The 18,513-nt window shown below is 43.5% G+C and overlaps 1 protein-coding gene across 5 annotated transcripts in view; it reads left to right on the top strand.

Moving 5' to 3' along the window:
* The window catches only part of INPP5E (inositol polyphosphate-5-phosphatase E), a 303,275-nt gene that overhangs the window by 217,198 nt on the left and 67,564 nt on the right, over positions 1-18,513 (top strand). For all 5 annotated transcript variants that reach the window (XM_085613085.1, XM_085613094.1, XM_085613065.1 and 2 more), the window contains exon 9: positions 18,038-18,153. In XM_085613085.1, coding sequence (XP_085469211.1) covers positions 18,038-18,153 — 116 coding nt within the window. The remainder of the gene's footprint in view (positions 1-18,037; positions 18,154-18,513) is intronic.

An 18,513-nucleotide genomic window follows, 5' to 3' on the forward strand; every position in this document is an offset into this window, starting at 1 on the left:
TGGTTTGGATACAGGAAACAAAGGATTGTTCATTGAGGAGGTGCATGTTTCAATCACCCCTTGGTATTCAAGTTGATCTTGGATCTCCCTGACCTGTTTTTCAACTTCTTGCTTTATTGGGTACTGCCTTTGTGCCGTAGGTTGATTTTTTTTTTTTTTTAGCTATATTTTGTGGTGAGGTGAGTCCTCATCCCATCCTACATGATTTTTGTATAGTGATGGGGCCTGGGCTACTGCCCATTTCCTGGCATAAGTATATTTTAGGTTAATTGGAATATGGTTGGAGAAGGCTGGCATAATGATGTGCTCGCCATGTGGGCACTCCCTGACAAATTTTGGTGGCCAGTCCTGTTCTGCTCATAACCCCTTAAAGGTTTCTCCCAAAAGAGTGCTTTCACTTTTCTTGGTATGTCTCCCTCCATCCGGAGTGTTATTTCATATAACTTTTGTGGAGTACTAACCCTGGTGTCTACAGTCTCTACTGTGATGTACTCATTCAAGTCCACTATCTCCAGAAGTTCCTTCAGGTTCTGGTGAGTTATTGTTACTTCTGCTGCACTGTCCAGCATTGTCTGAGCCCATTTTCCATTCTTGAGCTGTGTTCTCGGTATTCTCGGCATGTCTGAACTTCAGACCTGCTACCTTCTTTTTCGTGAATTGAGGTTTTGATTTATTTTTCTGAATGTGTTGATCGTCTTTTGACTTCATGCGTTCTTTGTGATCTGACCGTCCTCTTCTTTGTGATGTCTGTGACAATATCTGAAAGGTACAAGAGGATCGTGTATCAGTAGCTTGATACCTGTCAGGTTTTCTTAAAGTATCCCTATTTCTGAGGTTATACCTCCTTTCAGAGGGCTCCTTTTGAGGAGACCTACCTCGGGATTGAGAACGTGTCTCTTTTGCATTTTGTTTATTAGTTTCTCACTTCTTTTTAGAAGATGTAGGATTTTGAATATTGGAGTCCTTCTCAGGACCTTCAAACAGTTTTGGCTTCAAAGGTTTTCCACCCAAACTGTCTCTCCCTAATTCTGCATAAGATTTTTCTATTATTCTGGGTAGTTCATGTTCTGTTACATCAAATTCCCTTAAGCGTTGGCGGATCGCCCCTGATGCTGCCTCCCCTTTAATATTAGATAATATTATTGTTAAGACCTGGTCGAAGTTTTTCAGTAATTTCATACCTAAATTCAGAGCAGGCTCTGCCCCGTATTCATTTTTAATTTGTTTCAGGACATCTCGTATTAGTGCAATTGACGAAACACCATGTGTTTTAGTATAGATGGCAGCAAAGACTGTGCCCCAAGTGGTGCAGTCTTCCAGTTGTGGTGTGATCCCCATTGGCAAACAGATTGTTAGGATTCTGTGTTTCTCTTAAGGGCTAGTATTTGGAAATACTGCTTCGATTTGAGTAATTTTTTTAGCTATCCAGAATGGAATTTGTTCACGTTTTTGTGGGCATTTTACCCATGACAGCGTGTAAAGTCTGTGGAGTAATTTTTAGTGTATACCCTTGTTAAGGGGGTTGATTTGGAATTGTTATTGGTGGTTGGACTGTGAAAGTCCGCCTGACATATTGGACTAATTGTCTGTAAATTTTTATTAACTCTTGTAGTTGAGTAAGTAATTCTTTGTCTGACATCTCTTCGATGTCAGCATGAGGTGTGTAGCCTGCTAGAATCGTCCATGTTGCTCCTGGTCTACCTAGTGGACCGAGCCTGGTAATGTTTTTTTTATGTTTTAGGGCGCCTTTAAACCAGAGATTATGCTCCTGGTATGTGAGTGGAATTTCAATATCCTTGAAAGGAATATATTCCTCAGGTGGTTCATCTTCTTTAAAAAGTGAAATACTTTTGTTACTGGATTTGATTCTGGGAATACAATCCATGAATAGAATATCTCTGTCTGAAAGGATTTGTGTGCCTCTATCACAAAAACTGCTCTACCACCTCTTGGTGTTAGGCCGTGTTTCATACGTTTTAGAGTGATGACCCTCCTTAAGTTTGGATGGATGTTTATAACTCCCTCATCGGTTTCATTTAAATTGAAACCAGTAAAGTTAAAAGCTGTTACGACTGGATCAGCCGCAGCTACACTGTTCTCGGTGTTAGTATCCCCATTCAGGGACATTGTTTTTGAAAAACGTAGAACAAGTTTCAAGGAAACAAAGATAAGGTGCACAATATTTTTGGAACACTGTATCCTTCAACGTTGAACAAACCAAACAGCTAATATATAGGATTTTTGTCCTATTCAGCTTTTGCGGATACTTAACCCTACCCACTCCAGACGTCTTATGGAGTATGTGAGTAAGGATCTCTGAGAAAAGCACCACTGAGTTACTCAGTATCTAGTATTAAATTAGTGCCTTACCAAACGTTAGGCGCCATGTAGTGTAGTTCCTATTTCCCTAATAGGCTCTGCGCATTGGAATAGTATACCCTATAGATTTGGCATAGGACTGAGGTCAGTATGCCCTATCGAGTATATTAAACTTAATTAATTTGTACCAGCTAACTCAGAGGCCACTAGAAACTCCTTGTAAACAAGAAGGGATTTGTTTCTGTCAACCGCATAAACATGACAACTTTGTTTCCCTTTAGAATCGGAACACTCTCAGAATCGTGGAAACAACAGATAGCAGTTTCACTCAGCTAGTCGTACATGCTTAGTTTCTTCAGAGTTAGACAGAAAGAATAGACGGGCGTTTAAAAAAAAGGATTTATTGAACAGTCTTGTTTCTCGTGTAAGAGATATGAGCTGTTACAATCACAAGACAGTATGCGCGATAGATTATGTACAGCGTAAGCAGTAGAAAGAAATAATTCTGCACTAGCATTAGTGCATCAGGCTGGGACATGGGCTCCTCTAAAGTCGAGGTCTCCTCCTACTTGTTTTGGCAAGGGAAGGTATATTTATACCCGGTAGGTGCCTTGGAATGTTAGCATTGACGTATAGTCGGGCAGAGGAAGACGTCAGGAATGAACCCTTAAGGAATAGCGGTTCATGCATAATAAATGAGTTCTTGGAGAAATCAATAATCCTGTGCTAGGAGAACTCCCATGAGCTTAAGGGTCTGGTTTCTAAGAACTCATTGTGACGTTGGGGTGTACGGATGTAGGTGACGATGCCTGTATTTGGATAGCATGGCTAATGCCTAAATAAGGACTGGGATCTTATGCCTATATAAGGGCAATGCGAATTGTGCCTATATAAGGACATGTATCATGAAAATCTATATACGGACACCTGAAGCGGAATACAACACGAGTACATCCACTCTGGCGCCTTGGAGTCTAGTGAGGAGTTTCTCCAGGAGGATGAAGAAGATGCCTCGGACGCCCCATCTCCACAGTGTGGTTCTATGTATCAAGACAATACCACGAGTGAGTACTGTACACATCCTCATACCAGCCTTATAAGTGGCCACAGGTCAGAGACAAGCACTGCACCCCGGGGATTCAGCATCAAGCCCACTACCAAAACCACTGCCTTCTTCAGGTGCACCACTGCCCACCAGCCCTGGTTGACACCGGAGCTGAGGACGGACCATGCCAAAGCCCTCGACCAACCTAGACACTGAAATTATCAATTAGTGTCTATACACAACCTGCTCCAAATACGCAGACGTTCGTGCACCAGACCCAACTGCCACCAAAGCCATCCTCAGTACCAAAGACACCCTCGCTGCTGAAACCATAGTTTGCGACAAAAGGGACTGTCCGCATTAAAGACTGGTGTCCTTGAAGTCGAGGCATGCCCCATCCTCGAAGTTTCAGGAGTAGCTGAATGTCAGACAGCGCAAGGTCATCATCCACCAGAAAGATTGCAGCCTCTTAGAAGTTTCCGCTCCAAAAGTGCAAACTGGCTCCCGATGACACTCAATCTTTGGACATTTATTGTCTTCTCAAAAGGCTCAAGGACAAATGGCCTCCTCATATTCCTCCTCCCCCACCTCCTCCCTAATCTCCTGTGCGTTCCCCACATAGGTCCCCGGAGGCTTATTCTGACACTGGCAGCCCAAGCCCAAGTTTCCCGGCAGAGAATGTTGCAATTGTGTTCCATGGTCCTTCCGTTGACTCTTGGCAGGACTACAATCTGAGCCCACCCACAAGCCCAGACTTTGAACCCATCCCGGTCACAACCTTACCCCCCCCCCCCCCTCCCCCAATGACACTATGGCATACCATAGCGTCATTCAGTGTGCTGCCACCTACCACAAGGTGGACCTCTACACCACCCCAGAAGAAGAGGATTTCCGCCTGCTCTGTACAGTTTCTCCCCTTGCTAAAGGAAATGGTGGAATCTGCTCCTTTATGTCTTGTGTCGCTACGTCATGCATTTATAAAAAATACAAGACAGCCCTCTCAGACCAGCTCTACAGGAGGGGCCATGGCCCTTCCTATCCCATATGGGTCACCACAGCTGGGAAACAGGCATTGGCTCAGACTTCTGGAGACACTCCGCCTCATGAAAAGGAGAATAAACTCGTAGAGGCTGCAGGGAAGTGAGTAGCTGTAGGTGCGGCTACACACTGGTGCATCGCTAACTCTGTAGGTCTATCTAGGTATAACAGAGCTCATTGGGAGTAAATGGATGGGCTCTTGCAGCACCTTTCAGACCAATACCGGAAAAAAGGGGAACCGTTTATAGAACAAGTCAACGCCAAAAAATAGATGTTCCTCGGATGCAGCTGATACTGTTGCTAGGGGAGTAAATTCCTCTATCTTCTTGTGGCGCTATTCCTGGCTTCACTTCTCTGATTTCAATCATGAGATGCAACAGCAACTCATTAACCTGCTGTTCGACGAGGAGCAACTCTTCGGACCTCGGGTTGACCCAATGCTTGAGAAGATAAAAAAAAGAACACAGACACTGCAAAGGTGATGGGTGCCTTGTAGACCTCTTCGGGTAGAGGTTCATTACATAGGCAACCCTACAGAGGAGGTTCCTAAACCACCTCCTAGAACTGTCTCATTTATACCAAGCCCAGTAGCAAAGGGACCACCATCAGGCCAGTAGAGGTTTTAGAAAGGAGTCTTTTACAGGTAACTCCAAGGTACGAGTCAGGGGCACCCCCACCAAGGGAGCCTTTGCTTCAAAAAACTGACTTTGCCAGCATTCCCCCTGCTCACACAACACTCATGCGAAGACTTCAGGGATTAATTCCCTACTGGGAAGAAATCACCACGGACAAATAGGTACTGTCTATTTCAGAACATGATTACTGTGTAGACCTCACAACCACTCCACCAAACATCCCACCTGAGCCCCACACAATCAGCCCCGAACATCTGACACGCCTCCAGGCAGTTCTCTCCAAAGGAGCCATAGAGCCCATACCCCCGCAACACCAGTGCAAGAGCATATATACACTATACTTTATAATCCCCAAAAAAGATAGCTTCCTCAGACCCATCCTCTATATCTGTCCTCTCAACAAGTACATCAGAGTACTACCACATGGTTACCCTACAGGATTTCATCCCCCTGATGCAACAAGGTGACTTCATGGCCACCTCGACCTGAAGGACGCCTACTTTCACATCCCAATCCATCCAGCTCATTGTTTTATGGTAAGTGGATACAAATGCTACCACCTCAAAGTCCAACCCTTTGGAGTCACCACTGCTCCAAGAGTCTTCACAAAGTGTCTAGCAGTAGTGGCCACTCACTCATCTAAGGAGGACAGGAATCAACGCACTTCCTTACCTCAACCACTGGCTGATCAAGAGTGCAAGCGGATGTGAATGCCTCGCCCACATCTAGGACACAGTCTCTAGCCTTCACACCCTAGGGTTTACGGTAAATGCCTCAAAGTTCCATTTGTAACTACTTCAGATCCAACCCTTCCTAGTTTCAGTCCGCCAATCCATAGAGGGAAAAGCCTTCCCTAGTCCACAAAGGGTACAAGCCTTCCAACGGTTGCTGCCTCTTTTGAGCCACTCAGTCACATTCCAGTTTGCACTGTCATGTACCTGCTATGTATGATGGCCTTTTTCATTGCTATAATGCCCCACGCCTGACTTCAAATGTGTCCGCTTTAACACTGCCTCTCTAGTCAGTGGTCAAGGGTACATTGTAACATAAAGGATCTAGTGTTGCTGAGGGCCAGCAACTTTCGCTCTCTGCAGTGGTGGAACAGCAACAATATGTTGCTGGGTAGGCCATTTATGGACCCTGTTCTGCAGGTGACTATCACCACAAATGTGTCTCTAGCCAGTTGAGAGCACACCTAAACAACATGACTCTGCAAAGTCTGTGGGTACTTCATCTAAGGGTTCTTCGCACTAACCACTTGGAGTGCTAAGCCATCCAACTCTAGGTCTGAAAGCATTCCTCCTTCAGATACAGTACAAAACAGTCCTGATGCGTACAAACAACATGACTGCCTTATTCCATCTGCAGAAGCACAGAGGCTCCAACTTCTCTCACTATCAGCCTTATCTCAGCAAATTTGACACTGGGCCCTCCACCACAGAGTTAATCTCCGGGCAGAGTACCTGCCACGGGTGGACGACTTTGCACCTACTCAGCAGGATGCAGCAATAAGCCCATGAATGGAAACTCCACCGGTGAGTGCTGCTCCCTAACTCCCGCAAATGGGGCACACCAGACTGTTCACCAGGGCAAAAAATGACCTCACTCCATGGGCAATGCTTTGTGGTACAATTGGTAAGATATTTGCTTACGCTTTTCCTTCTCTGCCACTAATTCCACATGTGGTAAGGAAGCTCAGGCACATTTTTCCGTCCCTCATCCTGGTGGCTCCAACATGGGTCAGACAGCCATGGTTCTCTACCCTGCTCGAGATTGCTATTGTCCCACACAAGAAGCTCCCCACAAAGCCAGATCTTTTCACCCAAGACCGCGGCAAAGTCAGGCAAATGGAACCTGACAGCTCAGCCTAGCGATTTAGCTCCTGAGATCGTATACTTTGCGTACCTTGGTTTACCCCAGGAGTGTATGAACATACTGAGAGAGGTACGCAGGCCTACCACACACACCTGCTATGCTGCTAAGTGGAAACAATTTGTGCAGTACTGTTCTCAAAACAGCATTAATCCACTTACCCCCGCTATGCAGGACACAATTTGTTATCTCCTTCACCTTCAAAGGTCAGGTTTAGTCTATACTTCAATCCGGTTACACCTAGCCGCTATTGCAGCATATATGCAAAACGGAGAGCAATCTCCTCTCTTAAGAATTCCTGTTATCAAAGCCTTCATGGAAGGCCTCAAGCGGGTCAACCACCCGGGGCACTCCCTGCCTCCTCTTGGAATATTAACACTGTTCAGACTGATGAGTCCAACTGTGGAGCCCATACATTCATACCCTCTTCAATTTGTTTCATGGAAGTTTGCCTTCCTTATCGCAATACCTCACTTGGGTACATCAGTGAGTTGCAAGTCCTAACACTTCCAAGAACCTTTTTTCCAAGTTCACAAAGACAAAGTAGTCCTTAGAACCAATCCTAAATTATTGCCCGAGGTGGTCTCTGCCTTCCACCTCAACCAAACTATTGAGCTCCCAGTCTTATTCCCACAACCAGACTGGGTAGCTTAAAGAGCACTCACACTTTAGACATTAAATGTTATCTCATGTATTACATTGGTAGAACCAAACTTTTTCATAAAGCACAACACTTATTTGTAACTTTCTCTGAACCTCATAAAGGACATGCCAAGTCAAAGGGAGGGATAGCCAGTTAGATCTTCAAGTTCATCCAAACCGATTATAGTGAAGCCAAAAAAATCCTACACTCTCACCTCCAACCACATTACACTCACAAACAGGGTGCTACTATGGCTTTCAATGGAAATATATCCATAGTGGACATCTTTAAACCTGCCACTTGGTCCACGTCACACACTTTCACAAATCATTATTCTGTGGATGTGCTATCAAATGGACAAACTAGAGTTGGTCAGGCAGCCCCGAGACTGTTGTTTCAAACCTCTGCCCCATCCACTGGCTAGCCACTACTTACAGGAGGACGGCTTTTCATTCTATACACAACTAGTGTATCTATAGCCACACATGCTCCGAAAGGAATATCTTACTTACTCTGCAAGCATCTGTCCGTTGCATGTAATGCAATAGATTGACGAGCGCCCATCCTCCTCCCCAGCAGCCAGTGGCGGAAGCAGACTTTTATTTTATGTTACCCTTTTGTACGTTTCCTTCTACTTGCATGGTCACTTCTCCCTGTACATATTCACACTTGCCCTTTGGGCGAAAAATAACGAAGTCGGTGACCATGCGCATCTACACCTAGTGGAGGAATCACCTAGACGTTTTGATTCAAAAAACTTCTACGAAGAAAAGCAACTTTTAACATTCAAGCCCAAAACTAGATGGCAGGAGTATGTGCAGCATGTATATCTACAGCACTACATGCTACAAACCGATGCTCACACTGTATCAATGAAATAAAACAAATCTCTCTAAATTAATAGTGGGTTAGTAATGACTAAATTGATTTATTGTAAATTAGTAAATTAATCGGCTAGCGGCTTTTAGTACATTTTGTTTTCTTATCCCCTGCGTCGCCAAATAGTTGTTTGGGGGTACCCTTCATAGAATGGTTAGTATTGGAAGACACGACTGAATATGTTCAAATGTTTTTTACAGAGACACCTAAATATGTTTCAATGGATTTTCCAGAGACATCGAGGATGGATATGCCCTTTGATGGGGCCATGCATTTTGGAGAAAAAAGCTGTTGCGGTTCCGGAGCCTTTCAAAATCTGCTCCTTTGGATTGCTATCTCTATCCCATCAGTTTAATCTTTGACACGGTTGTCTTTAACACCTTTCTACCTCTCCATCGAGTTTTGGGACATTAGAGCTATGATCTCGGATAGGCCTTGGCCCTTGCCTAGATGAAAGGGGCACCCTTCAGTCACAGCAAAATTACTCCTCTTTTTCTCCTTACGTGTCACAGCATTTCATCGTCTCCAAGATTGCCAACGGCCTGAGGTCCCTACCAGAGTTCCAGTTCAAACAAGCACTCCTTTCAAGATGTCTTGTAGAACTTTCCTCAAAGTGCAACATGCTAAGCCTTTGCCCATTTGGGGCGTCATGCCATGTTCAGAGTTAACAACCAAGACTTCCCAGAGCATAGGGGGTCATTTGTTTGGCCTCTCACTGGGGTTGCCTGCTTGGAAAGGACAAGAGGTGTCTGATTGGATGTTTACTAGTCATTCTAACCTAGACATTTGCAAAACAAGAAGTGTTCCTCAAAGTGGTGTAGGGATCCTGTGACAAGGAGGAATGGATACTCCTTCCACTTGCTTGCAAACAGGACCCAATTCCCTACCTGAAGAATATTTCAGTGGACGGTAACAAGATTTTTCAAAGTGCCAACATAAGCAGAATACTGGAACACATTAGATGGTAAATTCAGGGAATTCCCTCACAGAGAGATTGATGAAACACTAGGGAAGAACTTAACAAATGATCCAATTATTTTCTTATTCTGTATCGACTTGACTACTGATTTAATCAATAAGGTAAAATATCTTTTAAGCTTCTGGTAGTGGCAGAAAATAAATGTATTACACAATTGTTGTCGATAGATGTCTCTGCAATGGCACACTGAAAGGGAACTTTGGCAGACTCAAATAGAATGAGATACTCTTACCCAACTAGGTTAATACTGCTCAAATCCAAACTAAGGACCCCTACCACTTTGAGCCTGCTTCTGGCCAATACAAAACCTATCCCCAGAAAAAGAAAAGGAATTCAAGTCATCAACTGCTTTATATTTTTAGATCTCGCTGAGTCAGCGCATGCGCTGCTCTGCGAGACATTTTGTGGGTGGGTTTTAAAAGTGCTGCTACCCCACGCTTTGGATGGCCTTGCGCTTGCGTTCACGCGAGCGTGCACGCGCGCAGCCGCCATTTGTCTTTCACAGGTCGTTATAGTCTCGGCACCGCGCTTCACTTTTAATGTTAAAAGTAAAGCGCGGGTGCCGTAATTATAGCAAAAGATCTATTTCTTTACTTTTGCTCTAATCGCGGCACCCGCGCTTTACTTTTAACATTAAAAGTGAAGCGCGGGTGCCGCTATTATAGCAAAAGTAAAGAAATAGATCTTTTGCTATAATCGCGGCACCCGCGCTTTACTTTTCACGTTAAAAGTGAAGAGCGGGCGCAGCGATTTATACCAAAAGTAAAGAAATAGATGTTTTTTTCTATTTCTTTACTTTTGCTATAGTCGCGGCACCCACATCTCGTCTATGGAGACTTATCGAGACAAGGGTGATGGACACACTAAACTAACCACCGTGAATTCTTCAGGCTAGTATTCTTTTAATATCCCATGCACCTCTCGTATACTTTTGCACTTCAGGGTATCGCGATGTTGTCAGTATCTCGTCCAGAGCCTTCCTTGCATAAAAAGATCGCATGGTGTGTATGGCATATACATGTAGGTGCCTGTTTTAAAAACACTCAAATCCATGAAGAGAGATGCAAACATTTATGAATTCTCCCAAACTCGGATAGCACTCATGAAATAACTTCTGCTCTGCAATACCGAAGTAGACATTAATTTCCATGATTAAAAAAACAAACATTTTGTGACAAAAAGGATCTGTCATTCTATTTTGTTAAATTTAGTTTGTTTTTCTTTCCCATTGCAGACAATTAACCTCCACTCACCCCAGTCCATTGATCGGGTATACACCTTTTGAACAAAATTCTCATGCCATTCATTTCTGAAAGCACCAATCAGCAGGTGAAAGTTGCCCAGTTAACCTTTTGAGCTTCGGAAGCTCCTTTGCACCATGTGCAGAATATTTTTGCAACTTTTTCCGGTTTGAGCTAGAAACAAGGTATGTATTGACATTCACAAAATATGTATCCGATAGTGGATTAAGTGGCAAGTGCTGCCCAATCCAAAATTGTGAGGGAAAACTCTGCAGCCGTGAAATCCCATAATTCCAGTGGCGATATTTAAAGTGGCCCAGACCAAAAACCTAATGGTCAGAAATGTTTTCTAGACAGATGTAGGAATTTTCTCCAAGCACCGCCACACCAAGTGACTCAGTCAGGAGACACGACTTGGCTTAGCCCCCTTGTTAGGCCCCTTTACTACTTTGTTGAAGAACTCTGGTTTAATATAACCTTTTTAAGTTTCTGAGTCTGAGAGAATTTGTGTCTGAGAGATTACGAAGCCATATTCTTTTCTCCAATTGTCCATTTTGAATCTTGTTGTGAACCTCAAACAAAGTGACGAAATCCTGGAAGATTGTTTTGATCTCCGGTTTGGCATCCATGCCAACAGCTGGCTTGGTACCCGGAGTTGGACTGGCCTGCAGCAAGCCATGCTCTGGAAAGCCGGAGTAAAATGGAAGTATCTGTAGCATGTCAGCGTATCACGGGATTGACTCTGCTTGTGTGTTCTAAATGGAACCAACTTCTTAATCAATCACCTCTCATCCCAAGAGCCACGTCTAGTGATGGACAACCTTAGAAAACCCGGTTAAAAAAACTGGTGGAGCAACTATCTGTAAAATGTCACTAGGCACAATGGCAGCAGGCTCCCATTCCATTCGTCCAACCTAATATGAATGGCGCTCTGGAACATTTGCCGCCTCTGGTGTAGAATGTGTCAGCTCGAGGTTAACCTCAATCTTTATTTTCCAGTTGAATGTATGATGTAACCGTGATCCAAGCAGCCTTCAGGTGTCATTTGTCACTCTCGAGCCTCTTTCCTGGGCAAGAAATATGACCAAATTAGTAACGTTGCATTTAAAGGCATTCCTGGTACAACCCGTTGCTTGGTTTCCTCCCAGATCAGGCAGTCTGCTCTCAGTTTATGTATGGCACAAAGGGGTTTGATGCTCCCTTAATGAGCAGCCCAGCCTTTGGTCTATTTTTGTAACCATGCACTTTCTTTTCGCTGATTGGTTAATCAGTACTAGCCAATGACAATTGTTTCTCAGAATATCGCATGTCTCACTTAAAGGCCCAGAAAAGAACAGAATGTGACAGGTTCTCATCTGCTAGAGATAGAGTGGCTAGACTGTAGGCAGGGACCTAGCTATCAGTAATGCAACGGGTTCAGTGGCACCGGAACCTAAGAGGCCATCTAGATCAAAATTAGGACTGTTTTGGTTTACATTAGGGCCTACGGCACAGTTGCTACACAACACGCAGTAGGGCTAAAGGAAGGTGTGAACTAAACTCTGTGCTTATCATGGATATGTAGTTAAGCGCCTAATGCAATTCTACTTCCGCTTCTAAGTGCTCGAAGTTACTTCTAAGCAACAGCGTTCCAGATATTTTCTGTACTGGCCAACTGAATGTCACACTCTTTCTCAGTCCTAAACTTGTATGCCCTCCAACAGGAATTCGATATGGGCCCTTTACTGGCACACATGTAAAATGAGGTAAGACATTTACTGTAAAGTGCCACCAGCATGAGCCAGCAATGGATGCCATATTGCCACTGGGATCGTCAGATGCGTCGTCCTTATTGCGAATCGAGGCACCATACGTAAAAGTAGATTTTGGCTGGGCTGATAATTCTTGCGCTGTCCTGCCTCTGAAGTGTTGTGGGACATCCAGCCATGGTCCATGGTACCCAATGCACTGGGAACATCTAGTCACAAGATCTGTGCTTTATAGGCAAGAAGGTGTGTATAAATGACTCCCACCCATCCTGTCATTGAATACAGACGCTTTCCAAGCACAGATCTCTTTCGCTGCCGTGCTTCCATAAAGATGACACGCTTCCAAACATTAAACAATATGCTGGCCTTCAAGCTGTGGCGAATCCCTACTCCTGTTTGAAGAATATATCGGTCCTTATTTGTGCGCACCCGCTGGGCTTTTCATTATTTCAATCTTTCTGAAAACCGAAACTCACAGTGCACTTCTCCAGTGCTGCAGGGTCGTGATGATGGGAGGCCTTCAGGCCGAGCCCTGGAGCGTAGATAACTGCAGCTCAATCGGGTCATCAGCGCACACGTGTATACTATTGATATGACAGCCTGCCATGAAGAGCCAGAGTTATGGATCTAATAATAATGGTTATCGACACCATTACATCTCATTTCGGAAGGGACAACACGGTATGCGTCTCAAGAGGCACACCAAGCCTCTGACTCGTTTGAATTGTACTTAAAACAAGGCTCTAACCCACCCCCGCCTCCTCCTTATGGTCTGTGGTGCCGCCTCCTGTAAGGACGTCTAAAGTGCCTTCCTGCCCTGAACTCACCCCACGCCCCGTGCTTGCACCCCTGTCCTGGCTACACCCCTCGGACTGCAGTACAGCTCTTCCCTTCCCCTGCCCACCATGCTTGACCCCCCTGTCCTGGCTGAACCCCTCACACTGCAATATAGCTCTCCCCTCCACCCCCACCCCCCTGCTTGCACCCTCTGTCCTGGCTGCACCCCTCGGACTGCAGTACAGCTCTCCCCTCCTCCTTCACCCCCCAGCTTGCACCCCCTGTCCTGGCTGCACCCCTCAAACTGCAGTACAGCTCTCCTCTCCATTCCTGGAGGTCTTTCCTTTCTCTTAAAGATCTCTTTCCTGCCCCCCCCACTTCAGACTCTCCACCTCTCACCAAATCTTTTGGTCCAGCTATACCTCTTAGTATAATCTAGGTCCCACAGACCTAGGAACCATTACCTCCCCCAACAAAATATTCCTCTTCTATAGCGCTCCAGCACCTTTAGGTAATATCAGCGCTATGTGATTATGCATAAATAAATAATACTTAACAAGCATTTGCAATGCAATAGGTCTCGCATTTACGCGAGTTTAAGTTATGGCATTGTAAATGGCAATGCCCTTTTTTATTTGTGTTTTAAAAACCAACACATAATTCAAAGGCATTGTCATTTGCAATGCCAATGGCTCAAACTCGCAAATGCGAGACCTATTGCATTGCAAATGCTTGTTTTTATATGACTGTGCGAGTTAGGTGTTTTTCTACATCACACATTGGATGTGCTACCAAAGGACACCCCCACCCTCCAACCCCACACACAGAAAGGGATCTGCTTCCACTGTATTATGGGGACTCTCAATTGCACTCTCATAAAGGTTATGGACTTTCAATTTATGTATTTACTTTTTCCATGTTTTGAACCCTTTTGAAGTAACCAAAGCCCCACTGTCAGCAAAACACCAGTCTAAGACAGTTTGAAGTTGTAGGAAGCAGCCTCTTTATAGAGTGGACTCAAAAGAGGTACGCCGTGTAAAGACTCCGGGCAATAGAGGCACAAATGATAACCCAAATGCTCTCTTTTGTGGTAGTGTGACCAAGTAGTTAGGCTTATCAGAGGGTAGTGCTAATCATTTGTTACGACACACACAGGCAATAAATGAAACACACACTTAAGAATACATTTTAGAAAAATAAGTCTTATTTTTATATAATTTGTGATACTATGACCTTTGATAGCAAGTAAGTACTTTTTAAAATATTGATTTTAGCAGATAAGTAAAATGTTCACTTAAATGCGTCTTTACTCACAATGCTTTCCTATGGGAGAAAAGGCATGTATAGCATGCAGTTATTTGCATATGGTTTCTGCGGGTCTCCTTCAAGGCTTAGGGTCGTAGGGGACAAAGGTCCAAAGTACTACCACCAGATTCTCATTATCTGCCCTGGGGCATCAGGATGCAGAGGTGTTGGTTGCATTGGTAGCTGTGGGCGCTACACTAGTACAGGGAAAGGGAGGGCACATAGAAACAGGCAGCAGAGGGGGACTTGGAGACAAACCTGGGAGCGCCCAATGGGAGGGCTCGGTTCACACGGTCTAGAAGATAAGGGAGCACAGTTGGTGCATTGGTATTCGAGCTGGGGTGCTTGGGTGCAGAGTGAAAAGGTCGGCTGGGTTCTGTGCGCCTTGGAACCTTGCAGTCGTCGGTCTTGCTGGTATAGGGTGCAAAAAAAAGGACTGCTGGGCCACTCTGGAAGTGGGTCTCTGCGCTGCTGGTGTCCCTCCACAGATGCTTTGTCTTGAAGTTATTGGAATCCCAACTGGACTCTTACGGTCTCTGCTTGCTGCAATGGTCCGGTATCCCGGGGTTTGTTCCTGTGCAGCTCCAGTTGGTCTTGGTGTCTTCTCACTTGATGTCCTCTGCCAAAATTGCATCGGATACCAGGCAAAAAGTGAGAGTGACCATTTCAAAAAGGGGGACTTTCCTACATTCTATTACTCCATTACCAGGCAGGGTGCCAAAGCAGTCACAGCTTAAACAACATGACCATTCCTTGACTCTTTGACCCCTGCCTTTTCCTCAACAATTTTTAATTTTTAATTTTCTTCCCCATGTGTTATAGATCTTTGTTGCAGTGGTGTTACTGTTATTTGTGATATACTAAATCTGAATAGTATTGTATTTTATCACTCTGAAAACATTTTTAAAAAAATATTGTCCAGAAACAAAAATTGGGCGTTACGGTGATGCTTCTAAGGGCTAATATTGGACATACAATGGAGAACAACCTCCTCAACAAAATATCCTGTTTTTGAGCCAACACAACACCAAATTAGACACTTTTCATGTCTTAGATGACATCCTCAAAATCGTAGATGATAGTGATTCACCTTTATTAGCGAGGCTCCAAGCCATTGGACATTCATAGCTTGAAAAGTTTCCTTAACAAGGTCATAGAGTGGACTTTTGCCTTCTCTTTACAACTCAACCCTAACAAGACCAAATTTATGCTGCTTCATCCCAAACATCATCACTCAATAGTGCAGAAATGGCTGTACATTCTACACCCCTAGGGAATCACCCTAACGTAGTTCCCTCAGCTAAATCACTAGGAATTTTAATTAACAATTTCTTTACCTTCAGTGACCACATCACACTCTTTTGAAAACTGATACATACCAATTACAAAAGCTGGAAACAAAATTAAATTCCATTTCCCCGAAAGACTTCAGAGCCTCCGTCCAAGTACTAGTTCCCTCATATTTATACAGTGGCAGTGCCACCCTAACAGGCCTTTAACAATCTCTGCAACAAGGGCCATCTTGCATGTAGCAGCCCGACTGGTTATAAAGGTCAGAAAAACTGATTACCATACTCCAGTAATGAAACAACTTCAATGGCTGCCTGTTGAAGCGCATATAACTTTCAAGATTGCATGCATAACAGAAAGTCATACATTCAAGCTTCTCAGTCTACCTACATGAGAAAATACTCCCCTCTGGAGACCCAAGACCAACAAGAGTGAAAGAAAGCCTAACACTCAAATCCCTTCCTCAAAGAAAATGAAAAATGCCAAACAGGCACCTAAACTCTGAAACCAAATACCTGAGGACATGAGAACAATCCCCAAACTTCAAAAATTTAGCAAAAACCTTAAAACATTCCTGTTCAAAACTTACTTTACATGTACAACCTGAAAGAGCTAAGGCTTTATTGACAAATAAGTATGTTCATGTCAGCCATACTGTAACAAACTTGTTTTTGTAAAACGCCTCGCTGCACTTGTGCTCCACTCTATAACATTAGTCATAAATAATTAAAAGAGAGTGTTGAGAAAGATTCCTGCCTAATTTCAGCTAAATGAACAACATAACTTATTCTGGGGGTGTAGATTCCAGGGAAAGCTACATGTAAGTGTTCACATCTACAGGATCTGACTCTCATGTGCCTTATTACAATTTTGAGTCACAGCCATAGCATACTCTCATGAGGGTACCATTCTTACAACAAATGTTGTGATTGAAAGTAAAATACAAACCTGGTACACTTAAGATAGGGAATTGAAGGACCCCATTATGTGGGACTCTGTTTTGTAACAGAGCCGTAATGGGTCATACTTATGCTCCTCACTACTGATTGGATACCACCAGCAGTCAGTCTCTCATAGCATAGGGTAAAAGAAGCAGAGCCCATTGTGATTGTGGGGAGCAATTAAAACGTGTGTTACTAGTACTTCAGTGGTCTTGAGGTTCAAGCTATCGGTGGGCAAAGACACATAAATTGGGCAGGGTGGTATAGCGGACTGGACCTGTGTGGACTTTTGTTTTTACACAAATGCTTTTTGCACAAGCTCATTGACGTAGTCCTGCCATGCCCATTGATTGCGACAGTGTAAAAACGGTTGTGCAGTTTCATCACAATTTAAACCCACTTTAAGTTGACGCTACCCAATTCGTTTTTTTTTTTTGCCCATACAATTTCTAAAAGACTAAAAGTTAAATCAATATCAGTTTTTATTCTTTGTGATGAAACACTGTTTGACATTGATTTGTAAAATGTTTGCTGAGTGAATTTATTTCAGTTTCTCAGGTCAGTTGATTGTGACTAAGCAAACATAGCCAGTGTATACGGTCATGCTATGCCTAATATTGGTGTTGGAGTTAATAGCAGCCTTTCATGTTATTTTAAAATTCAGAGGCTGATTTGGAGTTGGATGGTAGCAATGAATCATTTTATGTGAGGAGGATGTGGTAAATCCTAATCCACTGACAGAATTTGTGAGTGTAATTTCCTCCACCATATTACAAGGGTAATCCACATCTTCAAATTGGTAGATAATTAGTTTCCACCCAAGTCTAAATCTCCTCTAGATTGTGATCGAGTTCTTAGGTTTCAGCATTGTGCATGCAGGGAACTGATCAACATTTGTGGAATTTGGCAGGTGCCTTCTCCAGCAGTTGTGATTTTTCTTTGATGTTCTGTTTGCCTTGTTAGTGAAGAAATCTATACAGCTTTTTATTCAAAGGCCTGAAGGAGGTCGGAAGCCCCAAGTACACCTTTTGCACCATACCACTGGATTGTCAACTTTAATAATTTGCTAAAACTAGGCCAAATAAGGGTTTAAATATATTTGATGGTAAAGTGATAGAAGAACTTTAAACATCGGAAGACTAGTTCTGACCTTGAATCAGTAGAGAGTCTTGGGGTTGAGTTAAACCCTGACTTTAAACCAGATAAAATAATGAAATTGACAATGCGCTTTATAAAATCAGAGAATACAAAAATAAAGCAGCCTTATGAGTTTTACTGTGTTGATGAATTCCAATAATGTCACCATGTTATAATCTTTTTTACAGAATGTATTTTCAAAGGGTTTAAAGAAGGCACCATTAGTTTCTTTCCTACATACAAGTTTGATGTTGGATGCGATGTTTATGACACCACCTCCAAGCAGAGAATACCATCGTATACGGTAAGAGCAATGTCAGTCAATCTAAAGCCAAGATGCTCCATCAAATAAGCTCTATTACCCTCTATATGGGTTTCTTGAATGCATACTAAATCTATTTGTAAAGATTTCAACCAAATTGCTACATTGTTCCTCTTTCTCTGATCACTTAGCCCACAGATATTAATTGTCAAAATCCGGAGATTCATGTCTTACAGTTGAATTTTTCTCTCTTTACCTTCGCACAGTAAGCCCATCTGGCTGCTAGTCCGACAGACCTTTCCTTTCCATCTATACTGATTTTCATTTTCCAAACCTTATCAATTATCCTATCCAGCACACATTTACCACCACTCTTCTGCCTCTTTAATTGCCTCTTTATTT

The sequence above is a fragment of the Triturus cristatus genome, chromosome 1_2 (assembly GCF_964204655.1).
Source record: "Triturus cristatus chromosome 1_2, aTriCri1.1, whole genome shotgun sequence".
Taxonomy (NCBI): Eukaryota; Metazoa; Chordata; class Amphibia; order Caudata; family Salamandridae; genus Triturus; species Triturus cristatus.